At 36.1% G+C, this 22,494-nt stretch overlaps 1 protein-coding gene across 9 annotated transcripts in view; it reads right to left on the bottom strand.

Moving 5' to 3' along the window:
* Positions 1-22,494, bottom strand: part of LOC150100419 (eukaryotic translation initiation factor 4 gamma 3-like) — a 405,123-nt gene that overhangs the window by 103,350 nt on the left and 279,279 nt on the right. For 8 of the 9 annotated variants that reach the window (XM_090403083.1, XM_090403090.1, XM_090403089.1 and 5 more), the window contains exon 3: positions 9,593-16,761. The exons of the other annotated variant lie outside the window; for it this stretch is intronic. In XM_090403083.1, the coding sequence (XP_090259209.1) occupies positions 11,986-16,701 (4,716 nt within the window). In that variant the 5' untranslated portion in view covers positions 16,702-16,761 and the 3' untranslated portion in view covers positions 9,593-11,985. Of the gene's footprint in view, positions 1-9,592; positions 16,762-22,494 lie in introns of those variants that run through there. 9 annotated transcript variants of the gene reach the window in all.

Genomic DNA, 22,494 nt, shown 5'->3' on the forward strand with positions numbered 1-22,494 from the left:
GGGTCTATGCACGTGCGTAAATCAGGAACAAAATATCACATCCAGATGTGATATTTTGTTATACTGAACCAATTCAGAAGATGAAGGGTTTCATTTTAAAGGATACCAGTTTCATGTTATTTCAGAACTGGCTCTATTTTTCTCTATAGTGAAGATATTTTAAAGGACTACTTTAAGACTATATATGCACTCGAGTAATTAGATTAAAGAAAATGGCAGCAAAATTACATAAATCCTTTCATGATGATAACAGCTGAAGGCAAAATTGCCATCTGCTGCCGAAATACTAGGTTTCACTTTATTTCCCGAGACTAGCCACCTTACTGGCCATTAAAGATCAAATGTGCATCCTCAAAAGCTTCGTATCCATCAAAAATTTCAATGTAATATCAATGGTATTACAATTTTAGCATGCATTTCGCATCCATGGAAATGTGGACGTATATATACATCCTGGCCGGTAGTGTGGTTAATATTTTATGAAATGAAGAAATGTTAAAATTTGATGTCTTATTGATTGATTTAAAAAAAAAAAAAAAAAATGTAGAGGTCCATGCTCCCAAAGTGAAATATGTAGTTAATTATCTTGCAAACAGTTTGAAAATAAACTGTAATCAGAAATATCTGTAGTTGGCCAAGTGGTTAACACACCTGCTCTCCAACTACATAAGTTAACTGTGTATTTCACTTGGAGAAGATGCACCTATATATTTTTTCAGTCAAGAAGACATACATTATCAAAGATCAATTAAAAAATTTTCATTAAATACTAGCATTGAGAAATAAGTATTTCTCAATGCTAATAAGATTTTATGAATATTAGCATTTAATAATAACAATGAAATAAGAATTAGTATTTCTGCTACAGATGGAATTTTGCCTTCATTTTACTGTGCATTTTCTTTAATATAATTACTCAGAGGTGCACATATATATAAACTAATCCTTTAAGTGGTATTCATACTTTTTGAGACTGTGGCACATGTGTCTTAATGCTGGACTCTCATATAATCAACCATAAATGTATAGTATTTTACACTATATCTTGTAATAGAATTTGAATATAGCCAGTGTATTTTTATAGTAAGACACAGATCTTAACCCAAACAATCCACGGTACTTGATATAATCATTGTTGTATTACTGGTGGTGCTTTAGTTTAGCATTTGCAGCAAAATAAACCAATGTTGCATAAATACTTTCTCATCTAATATTTATATAAATAGGCCAGTGTATTTGGATGAAAATATTTTTTTTACTATCAAAAGTTGGTGGCACAGCATATGAGAAACACTGCTGAAGAAAACAATAATAGCCTTCAAAATCTTTTTACTATCAAAAAAAGTAGAGCTAGTTCCAAAACACACAAGTATCCTATAATTGAAAGCACTTGCCCTTCTGAATTGGGGGTAACCAATTTGAGATTACACATTGCATATGACCGATGACTTGAGCATCTGCAGTGATTGCCAATACATGATACTTGCGATCTCCTCTGGCCTTGCTCAGGCAAACAAAGTAGCGCTTGGTCCGCGCGAGCAATACTCCATTCGCCTTACGTTCACAGCAGCTGCGATTCCCGAAAGCTACAGGGTATTCCCACCTTATGTGACCGCTATGTACATTTAAGAAGGGTTCTTAAATGTTAAAATAACTCTTAAATTTGGTGCCCTTACTAAGCATCCTATCAGTTTTGTTTTAAAAAAAAACTAACATTTCAAGAAATAGGAAGAAATTAGGGAACTGCCCCAATCAGTAAAATACAAAATATTAATTTCACTTTACACAGAATTAAAAAAAAAAAAAAAATCTATCATAAATAACACAGAAGAAATTTTCTAAAATGTCTTTTCATATATTATTATTATTACGGGCAACTCCAGGGAGTCATTAGACTCATCGAGGGAGGCCCCAAATCATTTTCATCACAACTATTCGACATTCATACAGTATCTATCATACCTCGCCTTAAACTCATTCACTGTCACAGCATCCACCACAGACTCAGGGCGAGCATTCCACTCATTCACTACTCTAAAAGTAAAGAACCCAGCTCTAACACCTTTACTAACCACACTTTTGCCCAGTTTCCATGGATGTCCCCTAGTCCTCCCACAACCAGCCCTGTTCTCAAAAATATCTTCTGAATTAATTTTATAGAAACCCTTCAGTAATTTGAATGTCTCAATCATATCTCCCCTCCTCCGCCTATCAACCAATTTTTGCAACCCACAAATCCTCAACCTGTTCTCATACGGTTCATTCCACAGACCTGCTATCATCTTGGTCACTCGCCTCTGGATCCTCTCCACCTCCTCCCCATCAAGAAGAAACCTAGGTGACCAAATCTGAGCACAGTAGTCGAGATGAGGTCTTATCAAGGCTCGATACAGAGGAACAATAACCTGCTTGTCAACGTATTCTTCAGCAACCAAGTGATGTGATGAGCTGATTTGGCCACTTTTGCAATGTGTCCCCTAAATTTCAATTCCTTATCCACCAACACTCCTAAATCTCGTGCCTCATCAATTTCCTGGAGCACGGTTCCACCAATGCAGTAAACTGCCTCCCATCTTTTCACCCCAAAATGCATAACCTTACATTTTGCCACATTAAATTGACATCCATTCTCCCTAGCCCAGACCTCCAATCTATCCAAATCATCCTGCAAAATTTTGACATCTGCATTCACTATTGCCCTACCCAACTTCGCATCATCCGCAAACAAATGAACTGTTCCTCTCAGATCCTTTCCTATATCATTTATGAACAAATTAAACAGCAGTGGTCCAAGAACAGATCCTTGTGGTACACCACTAGTCACAGGCCGTCTTGTGGACTCTACTCCTGAGTAAACCACTCTCTGATATCTCTCCGTCAACCACCCTCCTATCCATCTCACCAACCCTATGTCCATTCCCATATGCTGCAATTTACTGATTAGAATTCCATGTGGTATCCTGTCAAAGGCCTTAGCAAGGTCCAGCAGAATCACTATAAACCCATTACCCTTATCCAGTTCAGCCGTCACTGTGTTATAATACGTGAGCAAGTTACTGAGGCATGACCTACCCTTCACAAAACCATGCTGTCCCCGATACAGTATCCCATTTTCTTCTATCCAATCTTGTATTTTCCTCTTGACTATTTTCTCTAAGACCTTGATAATGATTCCTGTTATGCTGATTGGCCGGTAATTTTCAACAGCAGCCTTGGAACCACCTTTGTGCAGTGGAACTATTTTCCCCTCTTTCCACCCCCTTGGGACTGACCCAGTCCTGAGGCTCAAATTAAACATAATGGTCAAGGGCACTGACAATTCTTTGGCCGCTTCACGTACGACACGAGCTGGTATACCATCCAATCCCACAGATGTATTGACATTGAGGTTCTGTAATAGACTAGTTACCTCTACATCATTCATCACAATTCCAGTATAAGCTGTTGGTTCCTCCATTTCTGCAAAGCCACCACCTGGATGATATACTCTTGCAAAGTGCTCGCTCAGTAATTCCACAACATCGACTGATTCAGTTACCTCCCTACCCTCAGCATTTTTTAAGATCATTCTACCATGAGCATTTTTCCTTTTACTTGCAACATATTGAAAAAACTGTTTGGGATTCTCTTTAGCCTGCATGGCCAATTTCCTTTCGTAATCTGCTTTTGCTTTTCTTACCACCCTTGTTACCATCCTGGCCTGAGCTTTATACTGTTCATGCACCTGATGGTCACCCTTCTCCTTAAATTCCCTCCACAATTGTTTCTTTTTTTGCAGCTCAAGCTTAATAGTGTTATTCATCCATTTAACCCCTACCTGATTTATTATTCGGACTCTTGGTATACAGTCAACCATTGCCTCCTGCAAACAGTTCTTAACCACCTCCCATGCACCATCAACATCCAGCCCTTGCAGTTTTACATGCCATGGCATTGAGCCAAGCACACACCTAAGCTTGTCATACTTACCAGCCCGGTAATTCCACATATACCCTGTCTTAATTGTAAATTCGACTCCTTTAGCCACCTCCCAAGTCATGACCTTATGGTCACTCTCACCAATTGGTGGCAACATGGTCATGTTCGTTACAGCTACATTCTCAGTTGCAATTACTAGGTCCAGCACTCTCTGCCCCCTGGTATTTTCCAATACATGTTGCCGTAGATAGTTGTCTCTTAATAACTGCATAAAATCCAATTCCTTCCTCCCATGTGCCCTCTCCTCTTTCCAGTCAATGTTACCATAATTGAAATCACCCATAATAATTACCCTCCTTCCATTCATTTCTTCTATTTGCTTATGCATACTATTCCCACCATCCACTCCATCACCCGGTCTATAGCAGCACCCAATTGTATATTTTGTTCTGCTAGATTGTATCTCACACCAAACAGCCTCAAATGTGCTTTTTTCCCCATCATGCAGTTCAACTTCTATACTCCTTGGCTGAACTCATCAGCTATCATCAATAACACTCCTCCCCCCTTTTTATTCACCCTGTCACTCCTGAACACGCTATACCCATCGCATTCAATCCCACTAGCTTTATCATCTTCTGTCAGCCATGTTTCACTAATACCGACAACCTGTGGCCTGGAAGTGCCAACCATGGCCAAAAACTCTTCCTTCTTGTTCCTAATACTTCTGGCATTAGTGTACATGAATCGCAGAAGCCCATTTGTCCCATCCCTACTTTGATTCCTTATACTAATTATCCCATTCTGATTTGTTGTCCGTCGTACTCGCCCAGGCATAATATACTCATTCATACACTTAACTGCCCCCCTAAAGTCTGCATATCTACTCCCCCCCCTCTTAATAAATCTAGTTTCCCTGAGTCTGTACATCCACTTCCACATCATTCATCAACACTCTTTCAAGTCTCCGTACACCAACTCCATTCAAATGTAACCCATCCATCTTATATAAGTCCTTTCGCCCATCGAACTCATTCCACACATCCACAAATTCCACACCACTCTCCATGCATAAAGTCATTGGCAATTATGGCCCTCCTTCTAAACACTTCGCTGTCATACCGCGGTAAGATACTCACCATCCTAACTCTCTCACTCTTCTCTTTTGCTACCTCAAACAACTCCCTCACATCCTCTATCATTTCCATTTTGTCCTCTTTCAAATCATTCGTTCCTGCCACTATTATCATCTCTTTCACCCTCTGTTTTTGCAGTCGAATAGATTCGCTGACGTCCTTTATGTTCGCACCCGGCTGGTACGACTTCGTTAAACTCTCAATTATTACGCCTCTTAATAGCGAATCCCCATACAGCACTCGCTCCTTCATTTTATTGACGTTTATGTACATTCTATTATTTGCCTTTTGTATATATATGTATGCCATTAATATATATGTATTATTACAATAGTATATTACTTTATTTTAATTTTTTCATGAACCATATGACATTAGCAAGTGAGCCTGTTTCAAGTTTCATTTCATGTGCATAAAATTAAGTCCAATAACCAATCAGGAAAACATTCATGCACCCCCCCCCCAAAAAAAGTAAATTTACATGTCATCATTGAAGAAACTACAATATAACATTTTCTTGCCCACTGATTTTGCAGCTTGACAACCTAAACATTGATATTGAGAAATGTTATATGATTAAGCAGGACATTTGGGCAATGGTAAAAAGTCCCCTTTGAACTCAATGAAGAAACATGTTAATTTATTTTTTTAACAGTATTGATGCGAGAACACCGACTGATAAAATAAGTTTTAACTTATTTTATATTTCAATGTTATTATATGCAGCATCTTCACATGTTGTACAGTATGCGAAACAATCTGATATATAACAATGGGACTAGTTTAAATTGACAACACAAAGACTAGTCTTAATATTACTGTCTCCCAAATTATTGGTAAATTTATACAGCCATACTTACTTATTACATTACTTTCAAGTCTCACCAAAATCCAAACCGGACAGAAAACATGGAGAAACGATTGTAAACTGGAAAAGGCTAAGAAACTTTGGAAAAAGAAAAACGTGGTGAAATATGCTACATGGAACATTAGAAGCATAGCACATAAAGAATTAGATAAAATTTTAAATGACGAAAATATAGAAATTGCAGTTCTTACAGAAACAAAAACAACAGCTAACTACAATATCATATATAGTGGAGTGGACAAACAAATACATGCAAAAGCTGGTGTAATGATTTGGATCCATAAATCAAAAATAACTCATTATACATACTGGAATGAAAGAAGATTAGAAATACGATTAAAATTAAATAAAGAAAATTTAACAGTTGGAGTGTATACCCCTGAAGAAGGGAAAGAAGAAAATGATTACTTTTATAAAGAGTTACAAGGAATATATGAAAAAATAAATAAAACAGACCATATAATTATAGCCAGAGATCTTAAATAAAATAAAAAATGGCAAATCAGCAGAAGATTGGATAAACTCCGAACTATATAAATTTGCTGGAAAAAAATTTCAGATTACTAAAATTTTTAAATAAAATATAAACAAATACCAATAGGACGGAATACAAGCATAGTAATACCTATATTTAAAAAAGAAAACCTAACTATAGAGGTATTAGTTTATTGAATACATGCACAATATTTAATGAAAAACTAAAAATATAGTGATAAAATATTAGAATGTCAAAATGGATTTAGAAAGGACGCTCTACAATCGATGCAGCTTTCTGTTTAAAACTACTTATAGAAAAAGAGAATTTAATTTGAAAACTCAGCTTTTGTTTATGGATTACAAAAAAGCATTTGACAAAGTAAAAGATATATTACAAAGAATAAATATACCTAATATTTTACTACATGCAATACTGAATATATATAAAGATAATGAAATAAAAATAAAAAGTTGTTTGAAAAACAATCTATAAGCCATGGATGCCCTCCGTCTCCAACACTTTTCACATTAATGAAATATTAATAGTGGTTCTTAACCCCAGTGTTCCGCCAGTAAAAGATGTCACATGACAGTTCTGAGTATAATTGGCTACTCTGAATAAAAATGTTGGAATTATTTCCATTATAACAGAACAATCAACAATATTGTAAGAAAAGATTTCAAGTTACTTTCCTTAAATACACACAATTATGACTGGATACAAAATCCATTTGGAACAGTTAATACAATAAGAAGAAAAATTAGTTACCTTGCCAACGGATCATACTCTAAAAATGAAATTCTCTGAAATAACTCTCAAGGAATTTTGCATTTTTGTCCAAGCTGAATACGCAGCTCTCTCCATAAGGACACTGAAAATTTTGTTACAGTTACCAACATATTTATGTGAGCTCGGTTTCTCAATATTAACCCGTGTGAAAGACTTACTAATATAGACAAGGAGATGAAGGTAGCTATATCACATATTAGACCTGATATTGCTGACAAGCTCAAGTATCCATTAAAATAAGTTCCATTTTTATAAAAAGCAAATCCATGCATATTTTTATTGTTAGTTTTATGACCTAATGCTTTTGGTGCTCCCCAAATTTTTCTTATAATAAAAAGTGCCGCGACTTCGAAAAGGTTAAGAAGCACTGCGTTAATCAAGGTATAGAAATTCCACCGGAATAACAAAATAAATACGCTATTATTTGCAGATGAGCAGGTAATATCAGATAAAGAAGACAATTTACAAAGAGCAATATATAATTTAAACATTACAGTAGAACAGTTTGGAATGAAACTTTCCATAGATAAAACTAAAACAGTGGCCTTTTGTGAACAAACTCCAGTTAGAAGCAAAATGATTATTAATAATAAAACAGATAAATACTTTCAGTTATCTTGGATGTGAAATATCACATGAAAGAGAAAAAGACAAAATTAAAAACTTCCAAAATTTTTACAGATTATAGGTCTGATAAACAGAACACTCAACCCAAATATAGTACAAAAAGAAACATGCTTGAAAGTATACAATACTTTAGCAGTGCCCACATTACATTATTATATGGCAGTGAAAGTTGGGAAATAAACAAAGAATAAAAACAAGTGAAATGAGATTTGTGAGAACTGCAAAATACACATTAGATCAAAAAAAAGGAACGAAGACATTTTAAAAACAAAATCAATAGAAGAAAAACTAAACAATTATAAACAAAAATGGATTGAACACCTTAAACAAATACTAAAATATAAGCCAATTAGAGAAGGCAGGGTGCACCGCAAAAAGGATATTGGATAGATGAGACTGGAACAGACCAATATGGTCTATACTCCTAATTAGTTTTATGATTTGTTGAGGTTTGGAGTATGATTCCAAAAATTGGAATCAACAGAGGCCTTGAAACATACTCCAAACAGTCCCCCAATAGATGGCACATAATTAAGACTTTAGTCTTTGTCACAATTGTTTAAACTAGTGTCCCATTGTTATTTTGCATATTGTGAAACGTTTAGTGCTCTGAAGATGCTGGATAGAATACCAACGAATAAGTTAATAAATACTATAATTTTCTTATCAGTACCGTTAAAAATAAATTAACATATACACGGTGAACACAAACCTTTCCACACATAATGGAGAAACATGTTTTTGCACACGAAAAAAGTTTAAAAGAAATAAACAATGAATGTTGTCATGGCAGTTTCAAATATTTTGGAATTCAGTTGAAAAGTAGCATTTCAAATCAACAATCGTCAGCTTGCCTTTTAGCCACACGATCATTTGTTAATACTGCACCAATCATGCATTGAGATGGAAGCAACTATCAGTAGAGGAAATGTGCAATCTTGGATTGCATGGGGTTGAATTAAGATTAAAGACCATCATTAGAAATGTGGTGCAAATGGATTTTGAGAGCTTGGGACATGATTTCACCAGAATAATTTACAGAAACAGTCTCTAAAAGATTCAAATATATTGTGTGATGAAGGTGAGTGGCCGATTCTATAAATAACATTTAAATGCATTCATTTTATAAATAATGTGAGCCATTACAAATTATAATGAATACATCAGTTTAGTTTACAAAAAATCTCTGCAAATATCTTGCACCATGATTTTTTAACTTCAATTTTGGGAAAAAAGGTGCGAGTTATATATTGGAGTAAATACTGTATGTGGTGATATCCCATTTAGTACCACAGCCTCATATATTCTAGAATATAAACTAAATGCACAAATTTTTCTCAATCATTTTTGTATGAAACAATTTTCTGTCCTTTCTTTAGGAATACTATTCAATAGTGGAAGCAAGTAATCCATTAACATCCAAATTATAACAGCTGAAAATAAATGATGAAATATCCACACATTTAACAAGTGGAGGCCTGATGCAGCTTGAAAAAGGTGCACAAAAGAAATCTCTAGATTATGTAAAAAATCCTTAACACACACATAGTAATGATGTACTATAGGTTTACAATCTCTTGTGGATGTAAAACAAAATTTAAATTCCCGTGTGATTAAATATATTAACATGCAAAAAGTTTACAAACTCCACATTTACTCAAAGCTAGTCTATCAAATTTCTCTAACTATTCTAGCTACTATGTAATTTATTATGAACATACATTGCAAAGCTTTTAGAAATTTCCAATATCTGCTAGTAAATCAATACACACTTGATAAAGTTTGAATCAAATTTATTTCTTATAAAACCAAATGGAGTAATTTAAAAAATTGATAGCATTTGTTTGTTGCCTTACAAAACTGATTGTACAACTTGATTTGGCATGTGTAATAAAATAAGAAAAAACAAGTCTTGAAAACTTTAGATATTTATTCCTGTAATAGATATCCAAGAACTGTTGCCCAGGACATTTGAATGGAAAGCCACCACTAAACAATTAATGGAAAGAAATATCCCAATAAATATATACATATGAAAAGGAAATTAGTTAATTTGGGCTGGGGAATAAAATAGAATAAGTAAACTAGTAAAATAATATTGAACAGGAGAAATTGTAATAAATACAGTATCTAAAAAAAATTACAATGAAAGCATCATTCTCCATGACAATATCAACCAGAATGTCATTCGTATATTTTAGAATGTACAAAATTAAATACACAACTTTTCTGAAACGGCATTTGTGTAAAATGTATTTTCTCTCCTCTCAACTCTGTGAATTTAACATGCACAGAATATCGGAAACTAGGAATACAGCATTTTACTGTACAACAATGGGAGTAAGTGATCAATGTCCAAAACTGTACTGGTTGGAAATAAATTAAATGGAATATTCACCTCTTGTTTTAACAACTTCCAAACTTATATTACACAGTTTTGAAACGTCATACTCTACAATTTGCACAACAGACTTAAGTGCTAGATCCATTGTACAAAGTCCTTTATTAAGTCTAGAACAATTTTCCTCTACACTGAGGACACCTGTTGACACACTTGTTATACACAAAATATTAGCATATCTGTTTATACACAATAACTTGCCAAATTTATGGCAAAGTTATTACATCCGACAATATTTTAATTTACCACTTTCCCCGTTAAGAGAAACTTGAATTCAGTCTCTGAAGTGCTACTTATAATGGCAGAATCTTTCAAATGGTATCAATTAAGAATTTTAACAATTGTATTATATTGGAATCCAAGTGCAAATTGGAAATATATACGGGGGAGGAAAAAAAAAAAAAAAAAAAAAAACACTCAAAAATAGTATTTAATATTTTAGAACAAAACTTTGGTGTCAGCTGCCCTTGAGATAAGGCAAATAATATCAATATTTTGATCATACTATTTATGGGTTGATATTAGCATATACTAAAATGCCATGAAAAAACTGTTGAGAACATTTACATACTGCTATCTGCTTGAATCTTGGTTAGCTTACCTTTAAGATTACAGATCAGAAAAAAAAAAAAGTTGATACCAGAAATTTTGATGAACACTAGCTTTATATTTAACACTGTTAAGCAACCCAATCTTCAAACGTGAGCACATATACACTTTTAAAAATACACCAAAGAACATGTTTCAGTAGAGGACCTGCTATGTTGTTCACAATCCTTGCACTTCATATGTACACTATACACATATCACAGTTTAATCATCATTTGTATAATATAAAGGAAGTTTTACAAAATGTCATCAATATCATAACATTAGAATCGTGTCTGAGGGCTATAAGAATATTAATTATAATTATTCCAAAATCTGTTTGTACATAAACTCTGGCATACAAAAATAAATAGAACTCTGGGAGCCTTAAGAATTATCACAGCGCTGATAGTGGGCATATTGTAGAGTGTCCACAAAAATTGCCAGCATCAAGCACTTTAGAAATGCAAGAATACTGTAGATGAGACAGACTAGGCCACAGTGTGTGACATATACATGTATTAACAAAATTTGCTTCTTTAAATATTGCACATAATTTAAGTAGGAATTCAACTTGCATAGCTATTCATAATGTGAAACAAAACATGCACACTGTTTGAAGCAGGTCACATAACAAGCTAAAAGTACACTTCAATTAAGAAAATTAAATAAATATTGATTTTGAAGTTTGCACCTGGAAATGTCCATTGAGCAATTAGAAATTTCTGCGACAGATCTTCACAACCACAAACCTCAATTTCACAGGTTTAATTATTCCTGATATGAAATTCTATTGACAGATTGTAATATATGTGCTTAAAATGAAACACGAGTAGCTTAGATTACTAGTTGTCACAGTAGTATTATTACCAAACAAATTAAACTTATTTTTGTATACATGTTCAAAACTAAGCCTGCAAAAAATACTCTTGACATATTAAATTTAATTTTAAAAAAATACATGATTTTTTTTAAATGAGTACTAATGTGACTTCTTAGCAGTAGTATGAAATTAATAAATTACTACTGATATACTCTTAGTCAACTCAGAACAAAACATATCACAGTCATACACACTATCTGGCTGAAGAATAACAGTACAGCATTGAAAAGGACTGGATAAACAATGTATAACTTCTTTTACAAACTGCTAGCCAAGCACAATCTTTATAAAATCTGTTTACCCTGACGACGATTCTTCATCTGCTTCACGCAACCATGTAAAGAAAGATGCCACTGAATGCAGAGCCACACCTTTTCCTTCTTGTTCACTTGGATCATTGCTTGATTCCCATTCTTTAAATGCATCTTCTGATATCAAGTCTTCATCATACAATGTATCAAAAATGTGACGAAGCACACCTCGAGGATGGTGCAGCTTATTCACCAAAGCCTGGAGAGCATAGAGTGCAGCAAGTTCTAAATCGGGCTCGTGGTCGAGGAACTTTTGTAATAACTTAGTTCGCTGTTTAAGCATGTCTTGATTTAGTTTGAAAGAGGTGTCATCCTCACAGAGAGAATTTTCAATCACTATTGTCATAAGATTTCTAACAAACACAACATCCTTTGATTTCTCCTTGACATTTTCCTCTATCCACTCACTAATTTCATCATTAGAGGTATTCTGTTTCAATAAATTAATTAAGTGTGTTTTAATATTAGCATCTCTGGTGCTTGCTGTTTCAGGAAATGGTTCACAGATGAATTCTAACTTATTATTCTGAATAAACCTTTGCACACTCTCAGATGACTGTAATATATCTTCCCACCTTAGTCCTGATTCTTTCCATAATTTGCAAACCTCTGTTGGTCCCCTTCTTTCCATAAGTACATGGAAAATACCCAGCATTAGCTTACTTGCACTACCATTAGAAATGCAAGGCTCAATAGCACCCTTCAGAAAAGAAAAAGAGTTCATTATAGTTGGTTCAATGAACTCACCTAGATATTCCCATATTTTGGGGATGTCTACAGCAAAATCATCTGCAAATTCTAAAACAGATTTTAAACCTTCACTATACTGCTCTATGGAAAGCAGATTTCTTGTCAGAAGTTCATTATAAAGTTTCCCCAACTTGCTCCGAGCACTGGTTGAACGTTCAAGAACATGTGTTATGGTGGTAGAAATAAAACTGTTAAGAGTAGCTGGACAAACCAATTCTTTTACGCACTCAACAGCCTCAAGGTAATCTTCATTAATCAGAAACTCATCTATAAGTGCCTTTGATTTTCTGTCCATCTCTTCATCTGATATATAACTTCCTTTCAAAACACAGTTTACTTCATTCTGGTTCAAAGACTGTGAAGATGCAGTTAAATTCTTAGGAGGATCAGTAGCATGTGACAATTTTTTGATTACTGCTTCTGCTAGTTCATTATCATTAGGACGAGAGAGCTTCCTAGCAGGACGTGGTGACATGCGCTGTCCTCTACTACAGCTGGAATCTCGACTGGATGTTGCAGACCTTGGATGATTTCTATCAAATGGACCGATCTGTTCTGAGAGCAAAGAATATCGGTTGTTGTAGGAAGATGACCTATTTTCTTTGGCTTGTTTTCCAGTTCCACCACCACTACTTCCACGAGCCCAACTTGAAAGTGTTCCTCCTGGATACAACTGTATACTTTCAGAATCAGCAGGTCTCAGCACATGCTTTGAAGGATCAAAGTTGTTCTTACTCCTAGCAGTATTCCATCCATTATCAGAAATATTAGGTGAATTATAACTACGACTCTTCCTTGGATAATTATCATGCCTTGCTTGAAAGTTTGGTTGCATTATGTGTTGCTGTATTTTTATTTCCTCTTCTACTGCTTGTTTTGCTGCTTCTTCATGGATGACTTTTATTTTTTGGGGAACAGCTTCTTGTCTTCTGGGAATCCATTTATTTTTCCTCAGATCAATAACATCCAATAGCATAAATTTAATTCTGGAGTTTAACTGCTTATCTTTTGATATTTCTTGGATTTTCTTAAAGTAATTATTCATATCCTCTAGTGCTTTTTTGTTATTCTTTTTCTTATCATCTGGTGCATCTAACATTTTGCCAACAGTGCTCAAAAGTCCACACAAACATTCAAGTGATTCATCATCATGATGTAGCAGAAGTGTATTCAAGCATTCATGCATAATTTTTGCAGTAAGTATTTTTTGTTTATATAATTGCCCTATAAATTTAATGTTTCCTAAAGCTTTCTTTCTTTTATCATGTTCTTGTTGCATTTCTTCTTGTAACTGGATCTTTTCTGCCTCACTCTTACATTCCTTAAACTCTTTAAGCTTCTCTTCAAGCCTAAATTCTTCTTTTTTGTCTTTAGTAAATTCCTCTTGGCATTTTTTTATTAACAATTTTTTTAAGGAAATTTTTTTACCTTTTATGTCATCAGCTTCAGGTGCTTCAATATCTTTCAGCCTTGAACAAAATTCTGCATATATGGCTCCATATTTAGGCTCCCCAACAACTTTTTCAAATAACAAATCTACAATTCCCTTTAATTTTATAAATGAATTGAATTCTAGTTGTTCAACATTTTTAACCAATTTCTCTAACTTCTCTGGTGTGATTTTGTTGAGAATACTCCTAAAATTCTTAAATAACCGCTCCGCATCCTCTTCTTCAGACACTGTATCAGCTGATGTTTTATGTCCAGGTTTCCATGCATTTTCACTTGCATGCAAGTTTATATTTACATTTAGTGTAATAGGAATTACTTTTGGTGCTTTGTCATAACCATAATAATTACCACCTGTCCTGCTACGTGAAGCATATCTTGCAGTGTTAGCAAAACTAGGCATAAAATCTATATGATCATGTGGTTCAGTTAACTGGAGTGACACATCTTCCAAACTTCTGAATACCATTTCCTGCTTAATAATCTCTAAATTTGGTAAACCATCAGGCTTTTTATGGCTGAGTGAACTAGACCAAAGATTTAATAAGGCAGACTTATCGTACTGGATTATATTTTCTGAACAAGATGAAGGTGCATTTTCACTATCTGTTCTGTGTTTAGAAATCTTGTCTGATATTTCACCTTCTTGGATTAGTTTTCCATCAACACTGATTTCTTCTTGCTGTTGATGAGGAAGTATAGTTTCTGTTTTACTGGTAGATAAGGTATTTTGACTGGCATCTTCTGAAAACTGTGGTGCTGAAATGTCATCTGCATCTGGTAGTATAACCAGTTCACTGTTTTGATTATCATTTTTTACATGTACTGATTGGAGACTGCTTGTTATGTCATTGTGCAAAAACTCGTTATGATCAGATGCAAAATCTGCATTCATTTCATTTTCCTTTGGTGCATTCATCTGGGGATCTTTAGATTGGTCACTTTCAGTTAAGCACATTTCTGTAGTTAGCTCAATTAATGAATTATCCTTCAGATGTATCTCATTAATCTGATAATCATCTCTTGTGGTAAGTGAGTTAGTGTTACCTTCACTAGAATCAATTCCCTTAATATTTTCACTAACTGATATATCAGTACTAGAACATGAGTTAGAATTTATTAAATTACTAACTTCGCTCTGCTTTGATTCCACATGTTCCATATTCATAGCTAATTCATTATCACCATTATTTAAGAAAGGAGAATCTTTAACAGCATCAGTCTCAGCACACTTTGAGATATTTTCATCTATATGTTCTTTGTTTGTAACTGCTTCCACATCAGACAAGTCAGCACTAGCTTCAGCCACAGAATTATTTTCCTCTGTCTTCATGTCACTGTTTATTACAGCATCATTCTCTGCACATACAGAAACTCCATTGAGAACTGTTTCATTTACTGTATTTGCAGCATCAGGAATATTCAATGAAGGCATATTTGTTTGTTGTAATCCTGAAGAAGATTTAGGTTCAAGAGATTTACTTTTACCAGTATCCAAAGTTGCCACCATTGCAACCTGTGTAGCAAATGCAACAGCTATTTGACTAATTTCTTGTCCTTGGGAAGCAGACTGTTCAGATACCAAATTTTGTGATACATCTTTTCCAGCAAGGACATTAACAGAAATCTCTTGTCCAGTGTCAGGATATGCAATGTGGATCATTTTTTTTTCTCTTGTTCGCACTTCTTTTCTGCTATCTTCTAAACTTTGTAAGTTTGTTGTTGATATACTGCTTGTTCCATAATAAGATGGCTGAAAATATCCATAAGAATTATTATCAGAAGAATACACATAATTTGGAAATGATGGTACATACTGCTGTGGAAACTGGGTTCTCTGCATCTGGTAATTTGAATTATCCACACTTAACGAAGGTGTCCTTAACAATACAGGAGGCTGGGGAGGTGGACCGTAATAAGGGTAAGAATATGTAGCATTTGTTAGCAGATTTGATACTGGTTGTGATGCCACATTGCTATTATTATTACTGTTATGAACTGTAACTACTTGAGTGGAAACAGGTACAGTTACATTTAATGATGTCGAAACCTGAGCATTTTGTGCACTAGTTTGTGGAACTGTTTGTTTCTGAAGACTCTGATGTGGACTTCCTGACGAGTGGTTTTGTGGTAACTGATGTGGCACTACAGAATGAAGGGCCATAGGAACTGGCTGAGAGATGGAAGGAACTCCTAAAACCATTGAAGGTGGTAACATAGCTGTGTGGAGAATATGTGGCTGCGGTTTTTTGGCTGGATCTTGGGTGTTGTTATTATATGATAGCTGTGTGGATAACTGTGATCGAAATGACTGTCCTTGAGGTGTAAAGAAATAAGAGTCTGTACGTGGAAGAGGAGACTGTGAAGAATTTCTATTTTGCACATTTCCTCTTTGATTGCGACCTCCATACTGGGGACCTGCAGAAGGAAAATTTCCTTTGTATGGCATCCTCCTGTTTTCTGCATACAGCTGCCGATTACATATGCTGGGTCCAGAATGCATGCTGTCAAGTGTAACTATTCTAATCAAAAGGATTTCTTTGAACACTAGTTACTAAAGCACCTAAACAAAAGAAAAATATATATATCAATTTTGCTGTTAGCCGTTATTGTAAAAAAATAGTATAATGGTTATAGTGAAATGTAAGCTATTTTCTTTGACTACAGAATCTTATCTCATAAAAAAATCTTTTATGCAAAAATGTGAACCAAGTATTAAAAGCAAGAGGTTGGCTGCAATTTAAAAGCAGTTACTCTGCTGACGTTACTCAGAATTTCAGTAATGAAAATGCCCTTAGGTTGAGAAATCTAGAATCATATCCCATCTAGACAACAAAGAATTTTTTAAATGCTTTTTCATCTAGATGTTCATTAGCTGGTCTCGAAAGTTTGGTGGCAAAGTTTCCGGAGGGAAACTCATGTTTATATCTTGCAAAATATAAAAACTTGTCAGAAAATGCATGTAATTTACAGACAAGAATGCATTATAACCAACAATATATAAAACAAAACAAAACTAACAAAAGTAGTCTTGATTGAACAAGACTACTGTAACTCCTGACAAAGGTCTCATGATCATTATCATCATATAATTAAATTTGAACGGAATTTACACTGAGGTATTAAAACAATAACATCAATTAAATATTCAAAATGTAAATTCATGTCAGGAATTTGGGCTAGACCTAGTCTAGCCATAAATACTGTTACAACTTGAACAGTGCATAAACCTTTAATCTATCAGTAAATCATTTACAGCTTTCCGCACATAAACCACATATATACAAACGTGCATACAGCAGCACTCAATGTTTTTGTGCTTATAGTCTGTGAGGCCACATATTGATGGCAGCATGCACAACATCCAACAGAAATTATGCCACTACTTGCTCCAAATCCACCTTCAGGTTGGCAATGCTGGGGTGTCGTTTCTTGCAGGCTTTTCTCTCTAGCTCTGATGACAATTTGAAGTCCAATAGATTCAGATTAGGACTTCCAGACAGCTAACCAGATGGTGATATGTGGTAGGGCACCTTTGCCTCAAACCACTGTTGTGTGGTCCTCATTGCAACCCAACAGGAGTTGAGTCCTGTTGGGTTGCAATGAAGGTCCACTGTATACCATGATACAAGATGTTGTGCAGGGGCTGTACCACAGGTTCCAGCATGGAGATGTGATACACTTTGGCAGAGATTTTGACCGCTTTCTCACAGAAATGCAACTTGGATACTCTCTGATACATCACCCCATCACTGATGACCTCTCTGAATCCTGGGTGCTATGCAACCATTTGGGGAATATACCTGATCGTTTGTGGTTAAATGACTCAATGGTGAAAATCTTCTCTTTTGTGAAGAGAATATCTCTGTCAGTTGTTCACGTATCACCATATAAGTGTCTTCAATTTTACCACTCTCTACTGCATATGTTGTGGTGTTAGAAAGCGTCCAGGAGAACAACAAGTTTCCAGGTCATCAGTTAGTACACATGCATCATTCATCTCTCACAACATCACTTTCTGCCCCCCCCCCCCCCCACCCCCCCCCCCCCCCACCCCCCCCCCCCCCCACCCCCCCCCCCCCCCACCCCCCCCCCCCCCCACCCCCCCCCCCCCCCACCCCCCCCCCCCCCCACCCCCCCCCCCCCCCACCCCCCCCCCCCCCCACCCCCCCCCCCCCCCACCCCCCCCCCCCCCCACCCCCCCCCCCCCCCACCCCCCCCCCCCCCCACCCCCCCCCCCCCCCACCCCCCCCCCCCCCCACCCCCCCCCCCCCCCACCCCCCCCCCCCCCCACCCCCCCCCCCCCCCACCCCCCCCCCCCCCCACCCCCCCCCCCCCCCACCCCCCCCCCCCCCCACCCCCCCCCCCCCCCACCCCCCCCCCCCCCCACCCCCCCCCCCCCCCACCCCCCCCCCCCCCCACCCCCCCCCCCCCCCACCCCCCCCCCCCCCCACCCCCCCCCCCCCCCACCCCCCCCCCCCCCCACCCCCCCCCCCCCCCACCCCCCCCCCCCCCCACCCCAGCGTCATGTCCGAAGCATTGTCATGATCCCTCAGGAATCTCCAGAGATTTCATCTTCAACGATTTGTTTATGAATTGCATATTTCCCCAGCCAATTCTTCTGGGGGGGGAGCTACATTTTGCGTATTTGTCGTTCTGTTCTGAAAGTATTCCGACTGATGTGAATGAATTTATCGTAAAAGGACTTGGATTTTGTAGTTTTGGTTTTCTTCAGTTCTGCACCCTACCCACCCCTCGTTCCTGCCGCTAATAGAAACGTTTCGAAGTCGATTTCCGGGATGCTCAAAATGTCTTCGTCCATCTTCATTGGAAAGCCTTAAACGTTTTATTTTGATCCGAATTTTGTTCACGTTCACGATGAAAAATATCCCAAATTACGGAACAAAAATAATCTTAATTGCTGTCATATTAATAAATAGTTCGAAAGAATTATTCATAATGTGATATTTTCCCTTAGATTTCGAAAATAAACTTTAATTCCAAATATTCGGAAAAGAGCAGAACTGCTTAAATTTGTCATTCCACTTCCAATTCTCCCATTTGCTGGTTTGTCTATAAATAAAATAAACAGATACCGGTAAAAATTTACTATAGAAAAGTGCTTCAAGAAAAAATGAAACTAAATTACTTAAGGCTGTTACTTACTTAAACGAATGGGCGGAGTTCAATCAGGGACGAATAAACGTTGAAAAATACATCAACTTGAATCGAAATGCATCACAACCATTCATTTGTAGTACATTCTGATTATATGTTAAGTAACAACGTAGAAAAGAAAGGCAAGCATTGCTACATTATGACGTCACACAACAATCATGTTTGGATCATCGCTTTCCTTGTGTGTGCACACGTGATCATGAATCTGTCGTATGCAGCTTGAACGTCCAACTTTCGGCTGACCGAAATAATTTTACAAATAGGGAAGGGACGGGGATGCCCTTGAGGGCATCCTCACACACTACTGAAGAATACGGCGAAGGCATCAAGGCAATATACTTAGATTAGACAAGGATTCTACTTAAAATGATACAATTAACTCTAATTATTCTGTAATAATACAATGGGAAGAGTGCGTCAATAGAATTCTGTGGACACTCATTTCATTGAATTCCATTCCTCCAATAACCGTCAAGCGTGTAATAAAGTTAAACGAGTTGCTCTTGCTCGCCTCGACGTCTTAACTTTTCTCAAATGCACTTTTTAAGGGTTAAAAGATTAGAACGCGACCTGGCCAGTCTCACCTTAATATTCCGGAGTTCACAATAATATTCCAACAAGAAATCTGTTAAACTTCAGATGTTCGGAGACTCTTGTTGAGAGAATCAACAAAGTTTACAAAGAATTCTTAGAGCATTATCCTCTCCTTTTTTTTTTTTTTTTTTTGGTGTCAGTGTCCATGTTTTGATGACGTCATATGCAGTAAATCTGGAATTTCCAGATTGTTCGACTTCATTCTTATCAGTGGTGATTGTTCTGGATGCATCTTTTTGTATTTTCTAAAAAGTCATCGTCCAATAACTGCCTTAATTAACAAGTTCATGGGGAGTTCCCGGTCCGGAAGGGAGGCTGCCTTTCCACTGCTGAATGGGCCGAGTAGAGCGGCAAGTAACTTTCTTCCAGTCAGAACTGTCCTCATTCATTTCACTGTCCATAGAGTCATATTCATTTTCACTGAGTTGTCTATCAACACCATCTTCATCACCATCATCATCGCTCTCCGGGATAATCATAGGCATAACATTGTTACCCATATTAATACTTACTTCGTCATCCTCACTATCTGAAGTCAATACAGAATCTTCAGATTCATAACCAGAAATTGGTCTTATTCGAATGCTCCTGCTCGTTTTCATTTCTTCCGTAAAACGTTTTTACATCCATGACAACATAAAGTACGGTTAGACACTATTCATGTCATATTGAAGAATTATACTTATTTGAGTTTATATATTTTTATTTGTTACAACCATGAAGAATAAAGCTGTAAAATAGCATACAAACAAGGACTATAAACAACTGAAACAACACGTGGCAGCAGTCCTATACATAGAGACTTCTAGTGGTATAAATATGTACTTTCTAGTATTGCCAACACATGCAACGTACACGTCGCATTGGTCACAGAGGAATAACATCCATAATAGCAATAAAATAATGAGAAAACTGGTTTGTGACTTCAGAGTTACAATGGGCAATAGAAGGTTAAATTATTAAGATGTTCGACCTTTGGAGTTGCTTCAAAGCTAATGAAAAATTCAACGTGATAAGGACATTACGTTAATTTAGTATGACTCCGTATACATCTTTGCATCAAAGTCCTTCTCTACCTTACCGACTAAACTGAAAATTGTCTCCAAAGATTAACAATAAATTGCTTTAATTCTTCAGAAATATTCTAAATTTTCCAAACTAAATAATAATGTAATACTAGAAAAACTTTCCAACAATGCGCACGCTCGAATCACCCAATAACTGCAAAAGCCAAGCATAAACGAAATGTAAGATTATGACGTAACAATAAAAATCAGATATTCGTATAAACTGTTGTTGCGTCAAAAATAACGGGCTTTACAGAAAAAGAATAAATTTGCAAAAGGGATAGAGGCTCTCCTCTATCCCTTTTGCAAATTTATCGAAAAAGCATATTCAAATCGCGTATTTAAGACATTGTGACGGATGTCGTAATTTGGACGCGTTTATCGTAGCGATGTATGTCAGTTCCTAGATTCAATACACCTTAGCTTACTTTATTTCTTTTCTATCTTGCTTTTATTCTACAAATATGATTAACATCTTCAAAATCGGTGCTTGGACACACCCACAAACACGTGTTTTTTTTTACAAATTTACTTCTTTTATTTAAATATCAACCATACCACAATTTTCTTCCAATATTCTCTCTCGCGTACATTGAAGTCGACTTTATGAATCAATATCACTTTATCATGTTTGTTATTAATACGGTATTCGGTCGATAAATCTGAGGTCACTACACTCGTCACTATTCGGATCATGTTCTTCTAGTAGTAATTTGCTTTAACCAGTTTTAATACATATACTTTCTCTTACCCATTCGGATTTTTAAGTGCTTGAATTCCATGCTGTCATTTCAACAATTATTGAAATCTCGAGCGAGATGAACGCTTTTGTTCATCTCGTAATAAAGAATAAAAACCAAAGCTATGGAAGCACGCGGTTACCGTTTCAACCATTAAAGAAGAAACAATTATTGATTAATAATTAAAGCAATTTTTTTTTTCATTATTAGCGATGCACTGTCTGCAACCACTTCATTTGTTGATAGTTTCAAAATGGGTATTCAATACTGCAGCAATGCAGAAGGAATACATTAAAAAAATTGCTCTTGTGTTAATTCTTCTCATAGGAGAAAATTCGATCAGTAGAATTCAAATTACGATTTTAAAAAAAAAATCTTTTATGTCATCCAAGGTAATTAAATATTTTTTCGTTTCGGAAATGGATACAAAATCTTCCATCGAAATATTTTGGTGTTTGTACATCGTTAAAATATAAATGAAGTGCAAAGTTTTTTTTTTCTTTTTCGTACAACCGATTTTTTTTTTTTTTTTTGTGAGCATATTTTCCACTTAATATATGCACTAAAATGAGCATTGAAATACGAATGGCAAATGCAGCAGAGATTGCGATGTTTGAATTTGAATTTATAATTACATCAACGCTAAAAAAACTGATCAAAGAGAACACTTATTGAAGAATCCGATTAACGTGTTAGATGCACCAAAACAGATATGCA

The sequence above is a fragment of the Typopeltis vanoorti genome, chromosome 13 (genome assembly GCF_054136105.1).
Source record: "Typopeltis vanoorti isolate ZY-2024b chromosome 13, IOZ_Tvanoo_1.0, whole genome shotgun sequence".
Classification (NCBI taxonomy): domain Eukaryota; kingdom Metazoa; phylum Arthropoda; class Arachnida; order Uropygi; family Thelyphonidae; genus Typopeltis; species Typopeltis vanoorti.